Here is a 17,958-nt window from a genome sequence, read left to right as displayed (position 1 = left end):
TAAAAAAAAAAAGTGATTGACACTGGGAGATTTCTACTGTTTAGTGTTCAGCACCTCTCTCTCCTTTTATGTGTATCTGGTGGCTCTGGGGAGCCCTAAAGCCTGGAGCCACTCCTAGCACAGGGATAAGCAAGGGAGTCAGGCTCGTCCATCACAGTACTCCATCCTTTTGGCTACAGTGACTGCTCCAAATGTGCTCACACAACCCAAATGGGGATACTCCACCCTCCCCTAGGATATATACCCCAGTGACAGTAAAAAATTAAAAAGAAAAATAAAAACCTCATGTAATGTACTGGAAAATCTTGCCATTAAAAAAAACAAAAACAAAAACAAGCAAATGAAAATTTAAAATACACAGGCTGTTATAAAAAATTTTGAAAATGATTCAATATTCAGGATTATTTTTATCCCTCTTCTAAAGTTTTAAATCAAGCATATCACCTAAAGATCCAAGCTATTAATTCAAAAATTAAAAATTAAGAAAATTCAAAATTCAAATTCAAAATCATAATTTACCCTTCCTTTCCATATTATTAAATGACAAGAACAATTCAAAATCCTCTTCCACTTTAAGAAATTTATCCAAAGAAAGTACTCAGTAGATACACAAATATGTTTATGAAAGCACTGTTCACATCAGAGAAAAATAATATATACCAGTGATGGCTTTAGGATACATCAACTTGCTTGATGGAACTACAGTTGCCAGAATTCCCTTTCTACTATTTCTGACTACAGTCAGCTACAAAGGACATTCTCCAGCAGGCTCTGGGAGGACAAAAGAGAAGCAACAGCCATTGTGTAGCATATAAACACCTTCTCCCAGTTATCCAAACACTAATTTAGGTGCTGCTGTGAAGGGATTTTGCCGATATAAATGAAGTCCCTAATCAGTTGACTTTACATTCATCTAAAGGGAAATTATCCTGGGTGTGCCTGATTTAATTTGTTGGAAGTCTTTTAACAGAGGGCCTATGAGTTCATATGCTGCAAGCAGCACCTGCTGCATGTGCCTTTTCTTCCTCCTGAATCCCCCCTTCCTGGCTGCCTACTTTGTGGACATGGTCCTTGGTTGGCCAACCCCCACAACAGCACAGGCCGATTCCTTGTGTATGTGTGTGCATGCATGTGTGTGTAGACATAGATACAAAGCTAGAGCAAGAGCCAAAGCTAGAGCTAGAGATCAAGATCCTACAGTTTCTGCTTCTCTGGTTGAACTAATATAACACACTAAATACCTACCAAAATAAGACTAGATAAATAATGATTTTTCCACTCAATGAAATACTGTATAGCCACTGAAAATGATGATGTGTAATTCCATTAGACAAGGAAACACATCTCAATGTTATACAACAAAATAGGTTATAAAAAAGTATGCACGTTTTATATTATGTGTTGTTGTGTTTGTTTTTTTAATTTAGGGGCAGAGAACAAGATAAGCTCTGCTCACCAAGGTTTTAATGATGATGCTGAAACTTTAAAGTCTTAATCTGGGTGTTATGATTTTAGGTGATTGTTATTTTATTCTTCAGATTCTTTTGGATTACTTCATGGTCTACAATGGCCATGTATCATAATTATTATCAGAAAATAAGAGAAAAAGAACCAGTTCTCATTTGACAGGAAAAAATGTAAGAGAGACTTACAGGTTAAAATGTGCCCAGTCTTAAAGACAAACAAGAGTTATCCAAGCAAAGTGGACATTTCAGGCGGAGGACAGTATGTGCCAAAGATGAACTCTACAAATAGTTTAGAAAGGTGAGAATTTAAGAGTGACAAGAGATGAGGCTGAAGAGATGGACTAACTTATGGCAGGTCTTATATGCCATATGACAGTTCCAAACTAATGAAGAGAGGAATCACATTTGCATTTTAGGAAAATAACAATAAAATAACATAAACAAAACCCCACTGAAGCTTGTAGTGTGGAGACTGTATTGGAAGGAGGGCAGACTAGAAACATGGAAACCAATCCAGACACTACTACAGTAATCCAAGTGAGAAAGGACGAAGTCCTGAACTAAGGTAACAGTGGTGGAGATAAAGAGAGTAACACTAAGGTACAGTTGTAAGGAATAAGAACTGCAGGATTTTGGTGGAGAATACACTGGTAGTAAAGAGACAGAAACAGTTCACTTAAGTTGGGGAGTTCAGAGAAGTCTTCCAAAAAGATGCCTTAAGAATAAGGCTCTCAAGAATATCACAGATAGGGCGCCTGGGTGGCTCAGTTGGTCAAGCGACTGCCTTCGGCTCAGGTCACGATCCCAGAGTCCTGGGATCGAGTCCCACATCGGGTTCCCGGCTCAGCGGGGAGCCTGCTTCTCCCTCTGACCCTCTCCCCTCTCATGCTGTTTCTCTCTCTCTCTCTCAAATAAATAAATAAATAAAATCTTTTTTAAAAAAAAAAAAAGATTATCACAGATAGATGTAAGACGCCTTTAAATGTTTTTTCTTTAAATATTTTATTTATTTATTTGACAGAGAGAGACACAGCAAGAGAGGGAACACAAGGAGCGGGAGTGAGAGAGGGAGAAGCAGGCTTCCCACTGAGCAGGGAGCCCGATGCGGGACTAGATCCCAGGACCCAGGGATCATGACCTGAGCCGAGGGCAGACACTGACTGAGCCACCCAGGCGCCCCGCCTTTAAATGTTTCTAAAAGAAGTATCAGTGTGTTGGCTCACACCCACTGAAAGGAAGAATAATATGCAAACACTAAAAATTAGAGCACCACTGAAAGGAAAAATAATAAGCAATACACTAAAAATGAGAGCACTCAACTACAAAAACCGATTCACAGTTATTGTATTTATAATAGGAGTATATAGATATGTATCTCTAATCTTTTGAGGTTGACCTCTTCCAAGAAAATCAAATTATTGCCATAAATAAAATACTCTGCATAGCTGCTTGATCTGAGTCACACTTACAAGTCACTTATAAGTCAAACATAATGTTTCATATAAATTGTTATTTTAGCCACCCCTTATTTCATTGCTTGCCCAAATACAATCTTTAAAAATTTTAAATTATAAGTAAAATATTCTCACTATAACAATTCGAACAATTCAGAAATGTAGTTCCTCTACTACCCTCCATCAACTCCCTACCCTTATTACTCTGAAATTACTAGTTAAAATGAGCTGAATATTCTGTTCTTCTTTGCTTATATAAACATATACAAGTTTACATAGGGTTTATTTAACAACAATGGGTTCATACAGTATATATATCATCCTATAACTTATTTTTACTTAAGATAATCATAAATTTCAAGCCAATATATTTAACAGGTGTATCTCTTCATTTCTATTATTTGTAATAATGTGGGCATACCATAATTTGACATATATTTAGGACATTTCTGGTTTCTTGCTATTAAAATTAATGCTATAATGAATATTGCTATATATAGTTTTAAATAATGGTACTCCTATTTCTATCAGATAAAAATTCGCTGAGAAGTTTCTGGGTCAAAGGATGGCATTTTAATCAATATTGCTATATTAAGTTCTCAAAAAGTACATTTACAGACTCACCAACAGTTTGAGGGTAGATTTTCCCCCGTACCCTTGTCAGTTCTAGAAATTATCATATTCATTTTTGCACATCTAACTAAATGGAAAACTTTATCTACTTTTAGTGACAGCATCTTTTCATATGTTCATTGTCCATTTGCATTTCTCCATTTGTGAACTGTCTGTTCCTATCCTTTACTCTTGATCCTGTTGTCTTTTTCATTAATTTTTATAGAAACTTATGTGTTTTATCATATAAAGCTTTTTAAATTTTTCTGCAATCAAATCTGCCAATTTTTTCTCCTAGGGATTTTGGATTCTGTATCTTGCTTAGGCCTCCTCTGCTACCCAAGATTACTGAAACTATCTCCTATATTTTCTCCTAATTATTTTATTACAATTTGGTTTTTGTCCTTATTTTACATTTAGATCTTTAATTCATTTGGAATTTATTCTTGTGGTGTTATGACTTGGAGTTGTCTCAATACCATTTATTGAATTATTCATCTTTAAATGCCTCCTTCTAGAGTAATAGATTAGAAATAGCCAAGATGGCACACAAATGAAATTCCTAGGAATTCTTAAATTTCACTAACTGAAACAAAAGTCCAAACTTATCAAAAGTTTATCAAAAGACATTTATGATTTTTTCTTTAGAAGAAATCACACATTGGGACATATGGGTACAGTATACCAGAATCAGCATACAATGTGAAATGGTTGATTTTTTTAACATAGCAGAAATGGAAATTAAATCAATAATCTAACTTTTAACATAAACAGTAAAAATAGAAATAATCATTGTTTGAAATCTCAAGATTATTCATTGATTCAGGTCACAAATTTTTTTTTTCTATTTATTTATTTTTTTGATGTAGTGTTCCATGACTGTTTGTGTATAACACCCAGTGCTCCATTCAATACGTGCCCTCTTTAATACCCATCACCAGGCTAACCGATCCCCCACCCCCTCCCCTCTAGAACCTTCAGTTTGTTTCTCAGAGTCCATACTCTCTTATGGTTCGTCTCCCCCTCCGATTTCCCCCGCTTCATTCTTCCCTTTCTAACTTCTTCTTCTTTTTTTTTTTTTTTTAAACATATAATGTATTATTTGTTCCAGGGGTACAGGTCTGTGATTCATCAGTCTTACACAATTCACAGCGCTCACCATAGCACATACCCTCCCCAATGTCCATCACCCAGCCACCCCATGATTCAGGTCACAAATTTTTATTGAGCACCAACTAATAGGTGTTCTGGATACAATGGGGGCCAAAACAAGTAGATCCCTACTTTCATGAAGCTTGTAATCTAGTGAGAGCTTCTCTCTCTTCCAGAAAACAACGTATTTAAGTGAAAAAGAAAAAAAGAAATGTATGTTCACACAAATGCAATGCAATGAAAAACATTTTGGCAAATTTTATGACACATTCAGTACTTTCATTTCCAAAATACTACTTTATTTCAAATGTACCCATTTATCCTGGTAACTGTCCATCAAATCAAAGGTGTTTCTAAAAAGTATATGTAGATTGAAAGACTTTTCGGTGAATCCTAGAGATCTAGCAAATGGTAATATTGTGTTGCTTGGAGAGGAAGCAAGAACTTCGGTGGCCCTTAAATGGCATCAGGTAACAAGGGCAACTCATTAGTGACAATCACCCTAAACTTCAGATCCCACGACCGAGGCTACCCCCACTCTCAGACTAAATCCTTTTAAATACCGGCCCTTGTGGCCACGCCCCCCATGCCAACCCACGGCCTCCTCCACCCACCCCAGCCCCTCCGCACCCAACCGGAGCTGCACAAAGTAAGCCCTCGAGAAGGAAGACGTTATTACTGCCCCTGCGGTGTGAGCTTGGCTAAGTGTCTCCCCCTCAGTTTTCTCATCCGGGAGATGAGGCTGGTACTCCGTGCCCGCCTCTATCCCCAGGCCTGGGTTCAGCACCTAATGCCACAAAAGGCAAAGCTGCAGCCCTGAACCCCACGCTGCTCCCCGCGACTGCCCCGCGTCGCCCCCGCCTCCACCCGCAGCCCGAAGCCACGCGTCCTACCTGCGATTTGCGAGACGAAGGCTTCCGCCACTAGAGACATGGCTGCTGGGCGGCCCCGCGCCTGCGGTTTCTGCTCCTTACGGCCCTCAGCGTCCTCTTCTGAAACCCCAGCGTCTCCTGCTGCTACCAGGCGTGGTCCCGGCTGAGGCTCGGACTCTCACAGCCCACCCGGATGCCGGTGGAAGCAGCAGGACCCCAAGGTTACCGCCAGGCCTGGCCAGGAACTTCCGGCGCAGCTGACAGTGGAGGGAGAGCGCTTCCGCCGGCGCCACCGCCGCGCTCCTCCCCTGGCGCGGGGGTTCCCGAGTCCTAATCTCCTCGCTGCAGCCCCGCGGCTGGGGGGCGGGGTGCCTGGTTCCCGACCGCTCTAGGCTCCAGCCTGGGGGGCGGAAAGAGGGATCCTGGAGGTTTTCAGTATCCTTTCTGTAAGCGAGAATTTTCTAAGCAAGTTTTTTTTTTTCAAGAATTATTTATTTGAGAGCAGAGCCCGAGCGGGGGGAGGGCAGACTCCCTGCTGCGGGGCCACCGCTGGGCGCGGAGCTGGATCTCACAAGCCTGAGATCAGGACCTCAGTGGGAGCCACCCAGGCGCCCCAGCAAGTAATGTTTTTAAGCGCACCATACCAGTTCCTTTTAAAAATGTATACACTATTTCATGTCATCTCAACAACCAAAAAGTCAGTATTGTTATCGCCATTTTCTGGATAAGGAAACAGGCTTAGAGAGTTTAAACTGCCTGCTCAGGGAGGATGGTGAAGCCCAGATTCAAATCCACGTTGAATTTTCTCTGTTTCACTATACTGCTAGATTGATTAGTCCATGGACAGACATTAGTGTTTATTCCTTTATTCAAACGTGCTTGCCAGAGAGGAGGCATGAGCAGCTCCTAAGCCGAGAGATAGTTTGCCCTTCAATTCTGGACACCCAAAAGAAGCTCATCTTGCAGAACAAGGTAAGTTTCACATACTTCTCCCTTTTGGGGGGTGAGAGGGGCAGGAAAAGGAGGAGACATTAAATCCATAAGTGGCTTTTTATACAGTTTATATACAAGCATACAGTTAAGGAAACATCAGGATATGTTACAAATTTAGAGGCATAAAATATTACAGGTGAGGGCGCCTGGGTGGCTCAGTCGTTAAACATCTGCCTCCGGCTCAGGTCATGATCCCAGAGTCCTGGGATCGAGTCCCACATCGGGCTCCCTGCTCTGCGGGAAGCCCGCTTCTCCCTCTCCCACTCCCCCTGCTTGTGTTCCTGCTCTCGCTATGTCTCTGTCAAATAAATAAAAAAAATCTTTAAAATATATATATATATATATTACAGGTGAAACTGACTTCAGAGATCATGTGGTAAGCCAAGGCCCCCTTTCACTGATGAGAAATTTGTAACAGATTACCACAAACTAAATGGCTTAAAACAACAGAAATTTATTCTCTCCCAATTTTAGAGGCTGGACGTCCAAAGTCAGGGTGTCCACAGGGCCATGCTTTCTCTCAATACTCTAGAAAAATCTTTCCCTGACTCTTTGTAGCTTCTGGAGGTTGCCAGCAATCTTTGGCCTTCCTTGGTTTATAGACACATCAACTCAAATCTCTGGCTTCATCATCACATGGCAGAGTATATTTGTATCCAAATTTCCCTCTTCTTATAAGGACACCAGTCATTGGATTAGTCTACACTAATCCAGTATGACCTCATCTTAACTTGATTTCATCTGCAAAGACTATTTCTAAATAAGCTCACATTCACAGGTACTAGAGATTAGAAACTTGAACATACCTTTTTTTTTCTTTTTTTTTTTTTTTTGTGGTGGGGAATAAAATTCTACCCACTACACTAAATAATAAATTTTTTAAGAATAAATCATCAGGGGCGCCTGGGTGACTCAGTTGTTGAGCGTCTGCCTTCAGCCCGGGTCATGATCCCAAGGTCCTGGGATCAAGCCCCACATCGGGCTCCCTGCTCGGCAGGAAGCCTGCTTCTCCCTCTCCCACTCCCCCTGCTTGTGTTCCCTCTCTCTCTGTGTCTCTCTCTGTCAAATAAATAAATAAAATCTTTAAAAAAAAAAAAAAAGAATAAATCATCAATATTTACATCACCCTTTGCAACTAGGAAATTTGTTAAACTAAATTCAAATTTACCCAAAAAAGTACACGAACATAAATACAGCAGTGTTTTGGTTTTTTTGTTTGTTTGTTTGTTTGTTTTGTTTTTTAAAGATTTTATTTATTTGACAGAGAGAGACACAGCTAGAGAGGGAACACAAGCAGGGGGAGTGGGAGAGGGAGAATCAGGCCTCCCGCGGAGTGGGGAGCCCGATGCGGGCAATCCCAGGACCCTGGGATCCCGACCCGAGCCGAAGGCAGACGCCCAATGACTGAGCCACCCAGGCGCCCCTAATACAGCAACGTTTTAAGAAACAGTATCTTCTCACTGGCTGAGATTCAGAGTTGACAGGGATTGAAATAATAGGTTTTTCTTGTTTGTGCTGAGGGAGATAACACTGATAGTAAAGAATATGCTGTGCCCAGTTTCCTCCTCCTTATCCCATGAGTGATATTGACCAAGAGAAATGAACTGTTCCAGGATATGGAGAGTCAATTGAAAGAAAAGCTTTCAATTCCTGTCTGTTTCTCTGCACAGTGAACTAGTATAACTTGTAAAAGTGAAGATCTGTCACCTATTCAAGTTCCGTTACCAAGTTTGGTGTGTCACTTTTTAAAAGCTGGAATAAAATTTTTGACTACTTTTTGACACTTGCGGATTTTTTTACAGATTTCTCCACATTGTAGAGATTGTGTGGGAACGTGAACCAAAGCCCTTAGGATTGGACCAGGGAATCCAAAATCCAACAAGTCCAAAGGGCAAAGGTGAGCCCCAAAGTGGAAGGAGAATGGCCAGATCCAGGGACTTGGCATACATGCAAGAGAAACAGAGCAAGATGAGAGGCAAAGGAGGATGTGCCCTCAAAATTTCAGTTAGGTGTCTATGGCTTGATGCATAGCACATCGACGAACTGGGCTGGCTCAAAGGTACTGGGTTGGGACTGACACCAACCCTGTTCTAGCAAGCTTTTGAGAAAGAAACAGGGATCTGCTGGGGGCACTGTCTATACTCAACCCTTTCATCATTGTAGCTGGGGAAACAGACTCATCAGCACCATATGGATTCACTTTTTCTCCCTGACTGATGGTTCCTTTGCTTCCCACACAGGCTAATTTAGACTGGAAAGAATCTATAATGTGGGAGGTCTTTATTACTAAAAATTAGATCCAATAAAATGCAGATGTCCTGACGGTATCCACAAACAAGCTGTCTTTGAATAAATAACCAACTGGAGTAAATGTATTTATGCATCTATATTAGAACAACTGGCAGATTTAAAACTGAAGATCTGTTTAAGATCACAATTAAGGAAAATACAAGAAAACAAGCCACTGGAATTTTTAAGGATGAGGTTATAAAACAAAAGTGCTAGTGAATCCATATGTTACTAAAAGGATAATCACACAATTATTTAAAATAAAACATTTATGCATGATAGGAACATTGCCCTAACAAAATCACTTTTCTTGCAAAACTCTTCTATCATGAAAATATTTTCATGTCTCTAATCTAGATTTTATATTACTATATTAAATAGGAAATACACAGCTATCATGATGAATATATACTTTATTAACATTAAAATACTAAGGCATTTTATCTGCATTTCATTTTTCTCTGACAGAATGTTAATTTTTTTTTTTTTAAGATTTCATTTATTTGACAGAGAGAGAGAGAGAAGAGCAGGGGGAGAGGGAGAAACAGGCTCTCCGCAGAGCAGAGAGCCCGATGCGGGACTTGACCCCAGGACCCTGAGATCATGACCTGAGCCGAAGGTAGACACCCAACCGACTGAGCCACCCAGGCGCCCCCAGAATGTTAATATTTTAAATGTAAATATTTTCTTTTTTGAAAAATGCCTGCAAGATAAAATTTAGGCTGAGTTGGGCGCCTGGGTGGCTCAGTTGGTTAAGCGACTGCCTTCGGCTCAGGTCATGATCCTGGAGTCCCTGGATCGAGTCCCGCATCAGGCTCCCTGCTCGGCAGGGAGTCTGCTTCTCCCTCTGACCCTCCCCCCTCTCATGTGCTCTCTCTCTCATTCTCTCTCTCTCAAATAAATAAATAAAATCTTTAAAAAAAAAATTAGGCTGAGCTTCCTTCAAAATTAAACTATTTACTTGACAATGATAAAATAAATTCAGACCTTTTTATCAACTTAGTCCCACCCCCATCAACAGAATTAATTACAGATAATTCAATCAATCCAAATAAAGTGTTAATACAATTAAAAACACTAAGGTAACCATGTTATGCCTCAGAGCTTTTTTGTTCATCTGTTAACAGTTTTTACTTCTTTAAAAATAATGGAATTGTAGACAACTACAAGCAATCTAATATATGGGGTTTGCAAAGATATTTTTTAAAGGGTACAGAAATGTGGCAATCATTTGTCCTTACATCTCTCAACTCCACTTTCGTCCATTTTGTTTAATTCCTAAGAAATGATGACCGACCCAGAACTAAGTTTTTACCATTTTCTCACTTTCTGATCCCACCCTCTTGTATTTTAGGCTAGCACACCCTCAAATGAACTACAGGCATATTGACTACAACACGACACTTTGGGAAACATCTACACTATTGATTATAGTGGGCCTGGATGCTTCAAATATTAACTGGTTTTCAACAGTAATTAAAATGCTAAATTTCCAAAATATTCTGCCAAATTAGGCACTTTTATAGCTTTATGTTATTACTGGGAGTTGAGTCTTTTAACTATATCTAGTGTGGGTGCTTTTCATAGGTGGTTGAAAAATGTCTTATCTACTCTTCTAGGAACTGAATTAGTTAGGACTTTCCTGACTGCAAGTTATTTTTTTTTTTTTTTTTTTTTTTTTTAGAGTTTTGGTTTTTTTTTTTTTTTTTTTTTAAGATTTTATTTATTTGAGAGAGAGAGTGAGAGAGAGAGAGAGCACAAGAGGGGGGAGCGGGAGAGGGAGAAGCAGACTCCCTGCTGAGCAGGGAGCCCGATGCGGGACTCGATCCCGGGACTCCAGGATCATGACCTGAGCCGAAGGCAGTCGCTTAACCAACTGAGCCACCCAGGCGCCCTCCTGACTGCAAGTTATAAAGACACAATTAAACCTAGCTAAGCAAGTTTAAGTTTATTGCCTTGTAGTGGTAGAAAATATACCAGAGTAGTTCACAAAACTGAATGAAGACCTCTTGAACCAGGGTGTCAGCTCTCTCTCCTTCTACCTCTCATTTCTGTTCAGCTTTATTCTTTCTCCCTGAAGACATACCTTCTCCTAGCTGGCAGGAAAAATAGCTGCCTATAGCACCAACTTGACATCTTCTTAGCTTGGCAGCCCCAATTTCCATAAATTAATCTCAGGGAAGAATTATAATTGTTTGGATGTTGTCACCTTTGAATGAAATACTTTGTCCAAGTGAATGGGTTCAGTCATCAAGCCAGCAAGGGAAGTATAGGATCTGTTATGAAGGAAAATGAGAAAAGAGATGGAAGGCAGCCCATATCATAGTACCACAGTCCACAAGAAGAATCGAGAGCGCTATAGTGGGGCTACCACTTGTTTTAAAACCACAAAAGTCATTTAAGCGGTTTAGTATTTTTATTTCCATAAAGGGGCTAATAAAATGTAATGATGCCTTAACTACAGCCCCTGGGGTGGGGGAGGAGGAGAGAAATTCAGATGATCGTGTTAACTAAGAGGAAAAGCTGAGGATGCCTTTACCAGAATTATTATATTTATTTATATAGCTATTTATTATATTACTATATTTATGCGAAAGTAACTACTTTCACATAAATGTAATGAGCTAACTTAACGCTAAATCACTAGAGCAGTAAACTTACAGTTTTTCAAAAGAAAACAAAAAACCCACACACAATTGTCTCATCCCATGTGTATATATTGCCCTTTCACAGCTGGCTAACAAGGATATGTACTTTCTGAAGCTATAAATAATATGTGTGAATAAAACAACATGGAAAACATGAATGATGCTATGTTAAGTAAAAAGAGCAGAATTGGAAATGTGCTTTATTGTGAATACAACTACGTAAAAACATGTATATGAAAAGAAACATTTCTCAAATGCAATAAAGCCTTGTTACAATAGGGTGGGATTTTGATTTTTTTTTCTTTTTGTTGTTTTTCAAACTCTCTGAAATATTTTTATGCCACTTTTGTCATCTAAAAAAAAAAAGTGTTTTTATCACCCTGGATAGAACTTCTATAAGGTGACTAATATGGCAAGTGGTCTGATCTGTCCACATCTAGGCCTTGCATAATATAGACCTCATTAGCCCTAATGATACTGCCAAGCATTTATCTTAGACCAGCTTCATGTTCCATAGCAGAGATTCACGTCCATAGTAATAATGAAAGAAGAACACATGCAGATAATAGAACAACATCCAAAATGCCTTATTGTTTGCATGTCCTGATGTGAGACTGTGTACAGATAGGCAAGCACATCTCATTGTGTGACTACTATTGTTTAATACTGTATGATGTGTGATGGAAACTGGCAAATTTTGTAGATCAGCTGTAGACACTCTTGCTTTTGATGATAGTTTGGCATTGGTTTTAAACTTTATCTGAGTTATCATATTTTACCTTATAACCCTTACACAAAGCCGAAGAGTTGGTGGTGGTGATTAAGAAGCCTGAAGCAAGAGTGTCTACAACATGAGTGTCGAAAACACAGTAAAGAGATGGGCCTAAGACAACAGAAATTTGAAAGCTCTCCTGAGCACTTGGAGTCACTTTGAGAGAAATGTTCCCATGCTAGAGAACTAAGTCACCTCTGATATAATGTCAGCATCTAGAAGATTATGCCCAATGACATGGCCACCAATATTTTCCTTTGCCTTCTTTTCAAATTAGAATCTATCTTAGAGAATGAGATTCATTTCACTCATTCATTCATTCATCAAGTAATTATTGGACCCCATTTTGCAATGCTGGGCCCTCACCTACATCATGGAGATACTATAGTGAGCAAAATTCAGTGTCTGCTCTGAATTACAATCCAGTTGAAAAGATGGTTAGGGCAACAAGCCATTTAGACAAGTGTAACAAGTGCTATGAAAGAGTGTATGGGCCCCTGGGTGGTTCAGTTGGTTAAGCATCCGCCTTCAGCTCGGGTCATGATCTCAGGGTCCTAGGATCGAGTCCTGTGTAGGCTCCATGCTCAGCGGGGAGTCTGCTTCTCCCTCTGCCCCTCTCCGCTGCTTGTGCTCGCTCGCTCTCTCTCAAATAAATAAATAAAATCTTTAAAAAAAAAAAAAAAAGGAAAGAAAGAAAGAGTTTCTGCACCCATTTAAAGTCATAGACAATGTTACCTAAGAAATGTTTGAAGTTGTCATGTTGCCATAGCTACCACAACTCTTCAGTATAAGTGAAATGCCCTTGCCAGGATACCAAATTTAAATATATGAAAAATAACTTCTTGGGCTGGTGTGAAGTACACCTTCAGTAATCCAAAAGCTTGCCAACTATCTTACACAAAACTTTATTTTGGCACATGTTTAAATTTTACAGTCTTTAAGGGGCACAACATCCTTTTTTCATGGTAATTCTTAATTTTTTCCTTTCCAGATAAAATGAAAACATTTCACTATATCATTCTTCAAATTAAATTCAATTTGAAGCAACCATCTTAAGCTGTTGCTCAATTCAAATTTCAGTGTGAAATATTTGGTAACTTGCCAGCTTCCTTTTTTTTAAAGAGTATCCCAGAAACTCAAATGGAATAGAAACAACTAATATTGGGTAGCAGCACCTCTTGCCAATTACAGCAATGGTTTCCATTTTGTCTCTGGAAAATTTTTTATAAGTGACTGAATATTTCTGTCTTCACTGTTGAACCTAGTCATTCACATGAACCCACATGAATTTTATCTAGACCTATTTAGATTTTTTTGTAATTTTTTAATTTAAATTCAATTAACTAACATATATTATTACTTTCAGAGGTAGGGGTCAGTGATTCATCAGTCTTATATAACACCCAGTGCTCATTACATCACATGCCCTCCTTAATGTCCATCACCCAGTTACCCCATCCCTCCACTCCCCTCTAACAACCCTCAGTTCCTATGATTAAGAGTCTCTTATGGTTTGTCTCCCTCTCTGATTTTGTCTTGTCTTATTTTTTCCTCTCTTCCTCTATGATCCTCTGTTTTGTTTCTTTAATTCCACATATGAATGAGATCATATGATAATGGTCTTTCTCTGATTGATTTATTTCGCTTAGCATAGTACCCTCTAGTTCCATCCACATCATTGCAAATGGCAAGATTTCTTTTTTTTTTTTTTTGATGGCTGAGTAGTATACCATTGTGTGTGTGTGTGTGTGTGTGTGTGTGTGTGTGTGTGTGTATTATATATATATTACATCTTCTTTATCCATTCATCTGTCAGTGGACATCTGGGCTCCTTCCATAGTTTGGCTATTGTGGACATTGCTGCTATAAACATCGGGGTGCACATACCCTTCGGACCCCTACCTCTGTATCTTTGGGGTAAATACCCAGTAGTGAAATTGCTGGATCATAGGGTAGCTCTATTTTCAGCTTTTCGAGGAAACTCCATACTGTTTTCCAGAGTGGATGCACCAGCTTGCATTCCCACCAAAAGTGTAAGAGGGTTCCCCTTTCTCCACATCCTTGCCAACATCTGTTGTTTTCTGAGTTGTTAATTTTAGCCATTCTGACTGGTGTGCGGTGATATCTCATCATGGTTTTGATTTGTATTTCCCTGAGTCCAAGTGATATTGAGCATTTTTTCATGTGTCTGTTGGCCATTTGTATGTCTTCTTTGGAGAAATGTCTGTTCATGTTTTCTGCCCATTTCTTGACTGGATTATTTGTCCTTTGGGTGTTGAGTTTGATAAGTTCTTTATAGATTTTGGATACTAGCCCTTTATCTGATATGTCATTTGCAAATATCTTCTCCCATTCTGTTGGTTGTGTTTTGGTTTCATCGACTGTTTTCTTTGCTGTGCAAAAGCTTTTTATCTTGATGAAGTCCCAGTAGTTCATTTTTGCTTTTGTTTCCCTTGCCTTTGGAGACGTGTCTAGCAAGAAGTTGCTGCAGCCGAGGTCACAGAGGTTGCTGCCTGTGTTCTCCTCTAGGATTTTTTTTTTTTAATTTTATTTTATTATGTTATATTAGTCGCCATACAATACATCATTAGTTTTTGATGTAGTGATCCACGATTCATTGTTTTTGTATAACACCCAGTGCTCCATGCAGTACATGCCCTCCTTAATACCCATTACTGGGCTAACCCATCCCCCCACCCCCCTCCCCTCTAAAACCCTCAGTTTGTTTCTCAGAGTCCATAGTCTCTCATGGTTCATCTCCCCCTCCGATTCCCCCCCTTCATTTTTCCCTTCCTTCTCCTAATGTTGTCCATGCTGTTCCTTATGTTCCACAAATAAGTGAAACCATATGATAATTGACTTTCTCTGCTTGACTTATTTCACTTAGCATAATCTCCTCCAGTCCCATCCATGTCAATGTAAAAGTTGGGTATTCATCCTTTCTGATGGCTGAGTAATATTCCATTGTATATATGGACCACATCGTCTTTATCCATGCATCTGTTGAAGGGCATCTTGGCTCTTTCCACAGTTTGGCTATTGCAGACATTGCTGCTATGAACATTGGGGTGCATATGGCCCTTCTTTTCACTACATCTGTGTCTTTGGGGTAAATACCCAGGAGTGCAATTGCTGGGTCATAAGGTAGCTCTATTTTTAATTTTCTGAGGCACCTCCACACTGTTTTCCAAAGTGGCTGTACCCACTTGCATTCCCACCAACAGTGTAAGAGGGTTCTCCTTTCTCCACAACCTCTCCAACATTTGTTTCTTGCCTTGTCAATTTTTGCCATTCTAACTGGTGTAAGGTGGTATCTCAGTGTGGTTTTGATTTGAATTTCCCTGATGGCTTATGATGATGAACATTTTTTCATGTGTCTGTTAGCCATTTGTATGTCTTCTTTGGAGAAGTGTCTGTTCATGCCTTCTGCCCATTTTTTGACTTGATTATTTGTTTTTTGGGTGTTGAGTTTGAGAAGTTCTTTGTAGATCTTGGATACCAGCCCTTTATCTGTTGTGTCATTTGCAAATATCTTCTCCCATTCTGTGGGTTGCCTCTTTGTTTTGTAGACTGTTTCTGTTGCTGTGCAGAAGCTTTTTATCTTGATGAAGTTGCAAAAGTTCATTTTTGCTTTTGTTTCACTAGCCTTTCAAGATGTATCTTGAAAGAAGTTGCTGTGGCCAATGTCAAAGAGGTTACTGCCTATGTTCTCCTCTAGGATTTGGATGGATTCCTGTCTCACATTGAGGTCTTTCATCCATTTTGAGCTTTTGTGTATGGTGTTAGAGAGTGGTTGAGTTTCATTCTTTGGCATGTGGCTGTCCAATTTTCCCAGCACCATTTATTGAAGAGACTATCTTTTTTTCTACTGGTTATTCTTTCCTGCTTTGTCGAAGATTAGTTGACCATAGAGTTGAGGGTCCATTTCTGGGTTCTCTATTCTGTTCCATTGATCGATGTGTCTGTTTTTGTGCAAATACCATACTGTCTTGATGATTACAGCTTTGTAATAGAGCTTGAAGTCTGGAATTGTGATGCCACCAGCTTTGGTTTTCTTTTTCAACATTCCTCTGGCTATTCGGGGTCTTTTCTGGTTCCATACAAATTTTAGGGTTATTTGTTCCAGCTCTGTGAAAAATGTTGATGGTATTTTGATAGGGATTGCATTGAATGTGTAGATTGCTCTAGGTAGCATAGACATTTTAACAATATTTATTCTTCCAATCCATGAGAATGGAACATTTTTCCATTTCTTTGTGTCTTCCTCAATTTCTTTCATGAGTGTTCTATAGTTTTCTGAGTACAGATCCTTTGTCTCTTTGATTAGGTTTATTGCTAGGTATCTTTTGGTTTTTGGTGCAGTTGTAAATGGGATCGACCCTTTAATTTCTCTTTCTTCTGTCTCATAGTTAGAAATGCAACTGATGTCTGTGCATTGATTTTGTATCCCGCCACTTTGCTGAATTGCTGTATGAGTTCTATCAATTTTGGGGTGGAGTCTTTTGGGTTTTCCACGTAGAGTATCATGTTATCTGCAAAGAGTGAGAGTTTGACTTCTTCTTTGCTGATTCAGATGCCTTTTATTTCTTTTTGTTGTCTGATTGCTGAGGCTAGGACTTCTAATACTATGTTGAATAGCAGTGGTGATAGTGGACATCCCTGCCATGTTCCTGACCTTAAGGGAAAAGCTCTCAGGTTTTCCCCATTGAGAATGATATTCACTGTAGGCTTTCGTAGATGGCTTTTATGATATTGAGGTATGTCTCCTCTATCCTTACACTGTGAGGAGTTTGTACTTTGTCAAATACTTTTTCTGTATCTGTTGAGAGGATCGTATGGTTCTTGTCCTTTCTTTTACTAATGTATTGTATCACATTGATTGATTTGTGGATGTTGAACCACCCTTGCAGCCCAGGAATAAATCCCACTTGGTCGTGGTGAATAATCCTCTTAATGTACTGATGGATCCTATTGGCTAGTATCTTGGTGAGATCTTCTATTTAGTTTTGTCTGTATTTTACTGTCAGAGAACCTAATTCCAAGTATAAAAATTACAAAGAACATCTGCCTCTGCTTTGTTCAAAGTTGTATTAATTTTTCTTTTTAATATTTTATTCACTTATTTGAGACAGAGAGCGAGGGGAGAGGGGCAGAGGGATGAGCATACTCCCTGCTGAGCTCAGAGCTGGTCCTGGGGCTCCACTTGGGGTTTGATCCCAGGACCCCGAGATCATGATCTGAGCTGAAGTCAGATGCTTAACCAACTGAGCCACTCAGGTGCCCCCCAACAGTAGTGTCATCAGGCTAGTCTTCCAATTCAGGAAAAAAAGATATTGCATGTGGAGCACTCAAAGCACATTAGTTGTATATAGACTGCAACTGAAGTATCAGAAACTCAAATAAGAAGCCCTTTCACTAGCTTAAGAAAGGATAAGAGAATTCAATGTTTCCACACAGCATGCCCTCATCCAGTTTTGTCCAGAGGATTTATAGATAGACTGAGAGAAGAGAACCCCCTATCTGAGAGAAGAGAACCTGCCTGTATAACGTATCTATAGAAGTGTAGTTGCACACATACTTAAACACAAACAAGAAAAACAAAGAATCTCAGTACGTTAAAATGAGGTGAAGATAGAGTGAGCAAAGATGATACCTAAAAGAATAAATTTTAGGGGCATTTGGGTGGTTCAGTCAGTTGAT

The 17,958-nt window shown here is 39.4% G+C and overlaps 1 protein-coding gene and 1 long non-coding RNA gene across 6 annotated transcripts in view; one reads left to right on the top strand and one right to left on the bottom strand.

Moving 5' to 3' along the window:
* Positions 1-5,814, bottom strand: part of MTX2 (metaxin 2) — a 61,172-nt gene extending 55,358 nt beyond the window's left edge. For 2 of the 5 annotated variants that reach the window (XM_078071021.1, XM_078071024.1), the window contains exon 1: positions 5,578-5,813. In XM_078071021.1, coding sequence (XP_077927147.1) covers positions 5,578-5,617 — 40 coding nt within the window. In that variant the 5' untranslated portion in view covers positions 5,618-5,813. Of the gene's footprint in view, positions 1-5,577 lie in introns of all 5 variants that reach the window. The other 3 variants (XR_013447224.1, XM_078071022.1, XM_078071020.1) reach the window with 3 other exon arrangements.
* A 42-nt stretch (positions 5,815-5,856) lies between these two features.
* LOC118524061 (uncharacterized) overlaps positions 5,857-17,958 on the top strand; it is an 86,097-nt gene continuing 73,995 nt past the window's right edge. The window contains exons 1-2 of the long non-coding RNA XR_004911404.2: positions 5,857-5,991; positions 6,443-6,528. This is a non-coding gene — a long non-coding RNA (uncharacterized LOC118524061). The remainder of the gene's footprint in view (positions 5,992-6,442; positions 6,529-17,958) is intronic.

This window comes from Halichoerus grypus, chromosome 4 (genome assembly GCF_964656455.1).
Source record: "Halichoerus grypus chromosome 4, mHalGry1.hap1.1, whole genome shotgun sequence".
NCBI classification, from domain to species: domain Eukaryota; kingdom Metazoa; phylum Chordata; class Mammalia; order Carnivora; family Phocidae; genus Halichoerus; species Halichoerus grypus.
This window is presented reverse-complemented; position numbering and strand designations above follow the sequence as displayed.